This window comes from Eurypyga helias, unplaced genomic scaffold (assembly GCF_000690775.1).
Source record: "Eurypyga helias isolate BGI_N326 unplaced genomic scaffold, ASM69077v1 scaffold573, whole genome shotgun sequence".
Taxonomy (NCBI): Eukaryota; Metazoa; Chordata; class Aves; order Eurypygiformes; family Eurypygidae; genus Eurypyga; species Eurypyga helias.
Window position 1 is genome coordinate 55351 of NW_010238975.1, and position 9287 is coordinate 64637.

The following is a 9287-nucleotide window of genomic DNA, read 5'->3' on the forward strand; positions in this document are numbered from 1 at the left end:
AGCTTTCCAGCCACTCATCCCCAAGCCTGTAGCATTGTCCGGGATTGTTGTGGCCCCAGTGCAGGACCCAGCACTCGGCCTTGTTGAACCTCATATGGCTGGCTTCAACCCATCAATCCTGCCTGTCCAGGTCCCTCAGAAAAGCTTTCTTTCCCTCAGGCAGATCAACACTTCTGACCAACTTGTTGTCATCTGCAAACTTACTGAGGGTGCACTTGATCCCCTCGTCCAGGTCATCGATAAAGTTGTTAATGGGAACTGACCCCAATATGAGCCCTGGGCAACACCACTCGTGACCGGCCACCAACTGATTTAACTCCATTCAGCATGACTCTCTGCGCCTGGGCATCCAGCCAGTTTTTACCCAGCAAAGAGTACATCATTCCAAGCCATGAGCAGTTTCTCCAGGAGAATGCTGTCAGAAACTGTGTCAAAGGCTTTACTACAGACCACATCTACAGCCTTTCCATCATCCACTAAGCAGGTCACCTTGTCACAGAAGATCAGGTCTGTCAGGCAGGACCTGCCGTTCATAAACCCAGGCTGACTGGGCCTGATCTCCTGGTTGTCCTGTATGTGCTGCATGATGGCACCCAGGATGATCTGCTCCACAACCTTCCCGGGCACTGAGGTCAGATTGACAGTCCCATAGTTTCCAAATCCTCCTTGCAGCCCTTCTCATAGATGGGCATCACATTTGCTAACCTCCAGTCAACTGGGACCTTCCCGGTTAGCCAGGACTGCTGACAGATGATGGGAAGCAGGTTTTCCAGCCCTTGTAGACAGGCATCACATTCTCTAGCTTCCAGTAAACCGAGACCTCCCCGGTTAGCCAAGATTGCTGATAGATGGTGGGAAGTGGCTTGGTGAGCACTTCCACCAGCTCCCTTAGTCAGATGTAGAATGAAATACATTAAGGAAGTAAACATCCATTTTTAACTCTGACTTTGTTGAAACTCTAAAAAATGTTCACGATGAATGTGAAGATGAAGTCTTCAAGTTAGAAATTACATGAGATTAAAAAGTTTGTTGTCAAGGCTATGCATGTTTGTTTCATTCCTGGAGGTATCCTTGATCAGCATGATTTTCTTTTCATCTCTTTTCAGAAATAGCTAGAGATAGTTTAGCATTTCGAAGACATCAATTTGTGGTACTCTTTCACCTGGTTTTAAGCTGGTTTTAGATAAAAATATATGATTCTCTTTGGAGGACAATAAAAAATATGTAAAAACTCCAAAATTTCCTGAGACTGCAATATTTCTCTGCATGTGTAGGATATGATGCTGCCATACACAGTGTATTATTGTAAGCAACTTTTTTTTCCTCACCTAGTTCGCTTTTTTCCAACTCCTGATTAATCTTGTTTAGGTCTCAACTCTGCAATTTGCTCCATGAGGGTGAATCTGAGGACATTACCCAAGTATTTTGGCATGAGAGACATAATACTGGCAAAAATGATAGGAGAATTACATCTACTTTATGCTGTAATTACATTTGTTTCCTTTATGGAACAGTTTCTGAAAAACTTAACCAAGCTGAAATCAGTGGGTTTCTGCAGACATTATTCTAAATATAAGAGAATATAATAGAAAATTCTGTTAATTTTAAAGGCTTCTTTGACTGTACTTAGGGATTTGAGAGCAGGGATGTTATTTCCTAGCATTCTGTACCATGTTTTAAAAGAAAAAAAAAGGAGAAAAAGCCCTGTGATCATTTCAAGTTTATTTCTATAGGACTTTTTCTATATTGGTTAATTATTCATGGTGAAATCCTCTGAGTAAATGGATTTCACAGAGGGATGATGGGGATGATCCATAAAGTGCAAGAGAAAGGGAGCTATATATGCTGTGCGGGGAGTATTTTAACATTTCATTTCTATGCATGGCTTAAAATACAAATAGCAAAGCCTGATAAGTATAAAACAAATTAAAATGACAATATATACTGTTGTTGCAAAGACAGTGTAGTAGTGTAGCATCTCATTTGCTATTTACATTGCAAAATTTATGTTTGTAAAAGTTCATAAACGGGATGCAATTCTTAAGAGACCTCATATCCCTAGCTGAGAGCCAGGTGTCCTTTGTTAGGCCGTGTATTTTAGATTTTGTTACTCTGCCTTCTTCAGTAACTCAAAATTAAGATTCTTGCATAATTCTTAAACCTGGAATTTCAATAAGGCTTTTCATTCCCAGCATTAATAAATACTGATCCAGCCACCCAGTTCCTAATGCCTGTGTAAGGAAAGGAGTAATGTTATGTCAGTGTTATTCACTGTAAAACTTGGGCTGAGGAATTAAAGCAGTTACTGGGCAGCCTGAGATTAACAATCAAAATTTTCCCAGTTCCTCTTCCTGGAAGACAAATCTTTCATGCAAACATTCCCCGGAATTTTGCTGCTGCTACCACGGTGTTTCATAAGGGAGACTGGGGAGAAGGGGGAGGAAAGGTGAACCTACTCTAAAGCAGAAAGCGTGGCACGTGGGGCATCCAAACAGGGAGAGAAACTTTTTAATACTGGAATGAATTTGCTCTCTGTGTGTTAAGTGTGAACGGTGCCTGCATTGCACGGGTTTGTTGTCCACTCTCCGGAGCAGATGGAGCTTGCAGTTGTATGTCACTTGTTTATTACATCCTCTTAAGATTAGTAGCTGTGTGGCCAGATGGGGCTGGGAGCACAGCTGTGGATACAAGGAAATAAATGAAACCTGTCTGATACTGCCATGCCCTTTTGTGAGATACTGACGTGTTGCAACTGCAACAAAGCAAAAATCACTTGCCTTTAATATATTAGTGAATTAGATGTACTTTCTTTTTTTTTTTTAATCAATTCTCATGAAATCAGGAGGACGAGGTTCAGAGAATGATATAATTGTAAGAGGAAAATGTAGCTGAAATCAGTAGCAAACAGCCTCAGCAAATTTACAGGAGCAATTTTAATGTGGTAAAATAAATTTAAAGTACGTCTCAATTAATCATCCATATAAAATATAAAGCAGAAGTTTCTATAGAACAAAGACTCCTATAGAGCCTACACCAGCTAGGCAGTAGTATTTCAAAGTTTATTGGATGGCATATGTTGAATTATTGATCCAACATTCTGATAAACTATATAATGCATTCATGTAAATGCAAATGAAAATGCTGTTCTATAGAAGAATGCCAGATTATGGGCTAGACTTTTAAAAATGAAGCTAACACAGTGTTAACTCCTTCATGGCAGCGGGCACACAAAGTTGGTCACAAAGCTACCACTAATCTGGAGTTACTGGGTAGAATTTGCCCTACGGTGCAGGTTTCCACGCCAGATGTATCATCTCCACTCCCCTTCTAGTCTAAGTGGAGAAATAGGCATTTTTAGGAAGAATTCATCTGACTTCTTGTAAAGGGCACAATGAATTTCACACCAAAGAGGATCAGACTCTCTCCTTGGATGGCAGAGGGTGTCTGATGGTCTGGGTGAGGCATAAGCATCTCCTTTCAGTCCCACTGGCAGAGCAGATTTGATGCGGCATTTACTGTATTAATACAGATTAGTTGTTAGAAAGTCACTGAACTGTTCTTCTTCTCTTAATTATAGAGATGGATTGTTCTGATGTAGATGGTTTGTAGGTTAACGTGAAGTTGAGATTTGGAGAGGAGGTTGTTGCTTCTTTCTGTAGAGGGAGTTTTGGGGGGTACAAACTAACTTCTTCTGTGAGAACCACAGTGCGTGATTCTAAAAATACATTGTGATGGTAAGGAATGAAGCCGTGCGTGATGTTAGCTGTGGAAGTGGCACTTTCTGTGAGCTGAAGGAACATAAGGATTTTTCTCAAATTTATATTTCTTCTCTCATTGTCTAGCAAAATGAGAGTCAACACTATTGGAAGTGTGCTGTGCTTTCCAGGAAAATAAAAATTTAAAAATGTGTAATACTGTGACTTTGAAAGAAGTAGTGTTATAAAGAGGATGATCATACTATGATTTATTGTATCTGAGATCTAAAGTTGGAGCTTAACAGAGTCCAGCCTTAAGATAGAATATGATGATAGGCAGTCACATAATGAGTATGACGTGTAGTACAAAAACATTTTTCTGCTTCTGAAAGCTGCTATAAATCATGTATACTTTGGAAGACTCTTCTATGTTAATTAAGGAAGATGCAGCAAGTTGCAGTATTTTATGGGAAGAGAGGCAAGCGCAAGTGCAAATTGTTGTGCTTTTTGCCTTATTGCAGAGATAAAAGAAGAAAAGTTTCATCCAATTCTGAAGGATTTCGTAGCTCAATATTGTAATGCATGCCAGGAGGTTGGGAGGTAGAGGTAGCAATTTTCATTGACTTCCACCATACTGTGTTTGCTTCATTAAAAAATTACAAATTTGTTGGCAAAAAGCAGTAACATATTGCTAGAAAACATCAAAATTCACAGTGTAAATTCATAACTTAAATTTGTGTTCAAAACTGTGGTTTGTGAATTCTGTCTTTTCTTTTAAAAATGAAGGAATAGCATAATAAAAGGACAAAAAGCTTCTATTTCTTGGTCGGACCAAAGATCTTTGAGCCAAATATCCTATTTCTGGCAGTATGTCAGACTCACCAAAATCTTTATTATGTGAATGGGTTGTATAACATTCTGAAATGGTAATCACAAAGAAGAGATCATTTAAGTTTCAGTGTCTTATGCAGCTATATATGTCTGTTATTTTGATGTGCATTATAGAAGGGAAATAGTATTTACTCCTGATTTATCTGAAAATGTGGTACTATTTCTAATAGGTTTTGTTTATTCTTTTTCTCTTATTTCTACAGGAAGTTGCCCTTGTCCTTGCAGCTATACTGGTATTTTTGTTGGCTTTCTATGCTTTCTTTTATCTTAACATTTCCAATGAAGTTGACCTTGATCTGGATCCAGATGAAAACTAGCAGATGCAATGAATCTATCATCAAGATTTCTTCAGCTTCACAAGACTACGTAGGAACACACAGTCCCTTCACTGTGAGACAGTAAATTATACCATTTCTTGCAGTCCAAATTCATAAGAAAGTTTTGCAGTACGCCAGTCACTTTTACATTCCAGATCTCCAAAAGAAGAGAACGCTCATGCCCGGCAAGTGTATTTGGTTAACACTGAAGCCAGGAGCAGCAGTACAATACATGAAGTTTGTTGTTTACATTTTTTTTTTCCTCAGGCAGAGAACTTTGATGTCAAAAGACAGGTGCTATTATTATCATGGGTATTGATGCTGACTTCACAGGAGGAGAGTCTGCCTTGACTAAATTTAGGAATCAAAGCTTCTTAATAGCCAAATTAGCTTCCTTTTCCTTTCCCAAAAGAAAGCAGATATAACAAATAAAAAGTCTTTACTTGATTTGTATTTAAAATATATCAAAACCCCTTCATCCTTTCTCTCCCTTTTAATCTTCCCTGTGCATGTGTGCACACGCGCACGCACAGAGATGGAAGAAACTGTAGGAAAAAAATATCTTTTTAGAAGCAGTCTGTCACCTCCTATATGGACTTAATTTTATGTCATCCCAGATTCTGTGTGCCCATATATCTGCAGTAATCTTTTTCATTCTTTTGCCAACTGTTCAGCACACATGTGTTCTGTCAGAAATGGCACCTGGATGACAGAAGCTCTAGCATTCGCATATGCCTCTGAAACACAGTTCTTTGCCTCCTGTGCTGTCTGAACTGGTGTAAATAGAAAGTTCAGTCAATGTTGGTTTTAATTAGTGTATTGCTCTATTATTAATATGAAGTCAAAATTGTATTTTAATTATACTCTTGCTGCTGGTTGTGGTATCAGCTTGCTCTACCTGTTAGGGGATGTTGTAAAAAAATTGCTTTCCAGTTATACAATCATTTTAATCATCAAACTAATGTGCGATGTTGTAAGTATTGAGAAACCTTTTTTTACAAGCGTACTAAGAATTGGGAAAATCTTGGCTCCATGACATCCTTCAGTTCTTGCAAAGTAGCTTTCAGAATATGCACTGTAGATAACGTTTCTGATCCCTTTGATAACCACCAGCCGCTTGAAGAAGTCGGTATGTCAAAGCAGCTGCAGGGAGCTGTAAAATTCTGGCTTTATCCTGTTCTGTTCCAGCTTTGACACATTGCTGGGCTTGGGGTTGTAAAGGCTCATTTTTGATCCTTTTAAAAATGTGGTCAGTCTTTTTCTAGTTTGGATTTACTTTGATACCAGGAAAAACATAGAGCCGTTGGTGTTGAATGTGGCAAGGAAGCTAGGCATATTGACTTCCAGAAAAGTTGCCGTCATTCTGAAACTCCGTTAGCAAACTAGCTTGGCTTTATCTTTGATACCAATCTCAGGGCTAAACACTGGGTTTAGTTGCAACTGAGATATTTACTGACTTGTTCTGGAAATGCCTGACTAAGATTTCTTAGAGTGATTTTGAAGACAAAGGGATACAAATCATGGCAGATATAATGGAAAATATATTTATTTTAAATTGACACAGTCCCATTATCACCACTTACGGAACTTTGATCAATACAGTTAATTTCTAAACCATACAATAACTATGACCATATACATTATGAGTCTCTAAGGATCCACTTCTTATCTGCCATAATCCTTGTTCACTTTATGCAATGCAAAACAACTCTAGGAATTCAGAGTGCAACAGTCTTCCGAGAAGAATACGAAAGAGAAGCATAAACATATGTGCAAATATTCCTCATTTTTCTAATTATGACTGTTACAGACACAAAATCCTAACATTTGTGCATTCATATGACTTATAGTCCGCTAATACTCGCACACGCGACCAAACGCTTGGCAACATGTTGCATTTATGGTGAAGCATTATCTGACACGTGGCCTGACGTTCGTCGGAGAGAAAAGCATATCACAAGCTGTCTCCTTGGACGTGACATGCCTCTCACTTCACTGGTGCCACTCTCATGTCACAGAAGCTGCAAACCTCTGCTGTTACCTTGCATGAGCAACTTTCTTCTTCCACAAAATGCTGGAAGGGTTGCTTGCTTAATGTCTGCGTGGAGATCTCTGGGTGATGTGTGGCCTGAGAAAGACGTGTAGTTATCCCCTTCATGCAGGTTGTCTCATTACCTGCTTTCTGAATCAGTTACATTAAAAAGCAAGCTATTCTTACTGTCGAATTTAGGAGCATGAAGTTCCTAGAACAGGAGGATTGCATTTCCCATAATTATGACTCATAGACAAAATCCGAAGCGCGTATATGTCTGATGGAAGCAGCTTCACTGATTTGTTGCTTATGAGTCTGTATTACCCTCAAGGGCCATAGTTTGCAGTTTGTCTGTTGGCTTTATTTGCATAAGGCCTTTTCACTTATGTGAAAGATAGTCTCATGTAACAAGAAAATTTCCTTTTGCTTAGGTAAACTGGAGAGACTTCTGTTCAGTGTACATAGAAATACATGGTAAATATTGCAGCAAATACACTTTTATCAGTACAATAATTTCTAATGGAATTATGTCAACAGTTTTTTAAAGCTAAACGCCCCCACATTTCATCAAATTATTCATCCTTGGTTTTCTAAAAGGCACAAGCACAACAATATTAGCAATGAGGTCTGAGTTTATTAATTTATGATTCCCCTGAGTTCACTGAAATTACAGCTGGTTTACTCCAAGGGGAAATGAGAATCCAACCTGAAGTTATTTTTGCTTTCTGGAGCACTACACTGACCAATGCCTGATATTTTAAAGTAGATATGGGTTTTAATCTTGCAAGCATGTGTCTTATTTTTCCCTTAATTATAACTGGGATTGAAATATGACTTTTGGTTTTTGAACCACCTATCTTTGTATGAGTTGCTCAGTGTCTATTTTATTAATAAATGTATTTTTACTATTTTGGTGGTCTTATTAATGTTGGACACACTAAATTGTATATACATTTGAAAGGACATTAAAGCAGTCTGAACAGCACAATGTTCAAATGTGAGCAGTGATACTCACCAGTTTTACAGAGTTTGGATTATTCTAAGCAGTTCTAGCCCCTAAGCCCATATTAAAACTAAGTGTAGCCTATGATTACTTAAAAGACAATAAAGAGAACTTCCCTTGGCATCCTATCCAGTACCAATGGAATAGATCTCTTTCTGCAGACAAAATTGTTCTGTGTAGCTCCATCAACTTCAGATTGATTGACTTTATTAGAAAAATAATACTTTTATAAGCTTGTTTCAAAGAAAGGTTGCTGATCAAACCATTTACACAGCAAACCTGTCTTAAGTGAGCAGGTTTTTTCAAGAATATTCACCTCTGAGGGATGGGTAGACATCGCTACTGTTGTTGCCTCCTGCTTGTGGAGTAAACTGAATTTCTTTCCAGCAGAGGTAGTGGAGCGATGCCTATAGCGGGTCCTTGTGCTGTGGGTGGGAGCAGATGTCCCGTCTGGAAGGTACGACAGTCTTCCAGCAGTGATTTTGCTCAGTAAAACTTTCCTCAGCAGTTTTCCTTTTCTCTTTGATCCTACAAAAGCAGAAGCAGCTTGTAGACCATCTCAGGACAGAAGCCTCAGTACAGTAGTTTTACTAGTGCTGCTGGTGAACACTGCCAAGGAAGGGCTTTAACTCTACGTCCTAGAGTCCATTAATATGTTTTACTGGAAGCTTAGGAGGCATGTTAAGCATTTCCCTAATAGACCCTGGAGATATATTTAAACTTTTCTTGAAGAACGCTTTATTTAAAGTTCACTGTTGCATATCATATAGACATCACGTGATTCAGGATCTGTCACAGATCCTTCCGTTCATCAGACCGGCTGTAGCAGGGACAAAATGTAGACGGCGAGATTACGCCACTGCGTGTAACTGCGAAAATCCACAATGTGAGCAAACTCATCTGTTCACTTAGGTGTCATCCAGAGCAGTGGAACTAAAAGTTGTGTTTCAAAACAAACAGTTTTTAAATAACCCTACTAAATGAAGGCCCTTTGAAAGCCTTTGCAAAACTGCTCGTCAGATTTCCATGAAAACTGCTACCATGGAAGAAGCTTATCTGCTGACCTAGGGACAAGTTTTCAATGCTGCCCTTTCAGGGAGGAAAATGTTGCTAGCAGCTCCTGGTAGAGTGGTGATTCATTTTGCTCTGATACGGGATTGTGCCTATAAGGCATAACTGAGCTAGTTGGTGAAGGGCAAATGTGTTCAGCACAATTTTCAGTGAAGGACTGTACTTTAAATGCAGACTAGGCAAGTCAGAATGCCAACAAACAGGATACTGCGGACCTTGATCGTGTTTCAAGTTTTACTTACAGTAGCATAATAATTAGTGGTGCTTATGACTAAGAA

The 9287-nt window shown here is 39.0% G+C and overlaps 1 protein-coding gene across 1 annotated transcript in view; it reads left to right on the plus strand.

Moving 5' to 3' along the window:
* The window catches only part of TRIQK (triple QxxK/R motif containing), a 43041-nt gene extending 37712 nt beyond the window's left edge, over positions 1 to 5329 (plus strand). The window contains exon 3 of the mRNA XM_010147978.1: positions 4790 to 5329. Within this exon, the coding sequence (XP_010146280.1) occupies positions 4790 to 4903 (114 nt within the window). The 3' untranslated portion in view covers positions 4904 to 5329. The remainder of the gene's footprint in view (positions 1 to 4789) is intronic.
* Positions 5330 to 9287: the final 3958 nt, after the last annotated feature.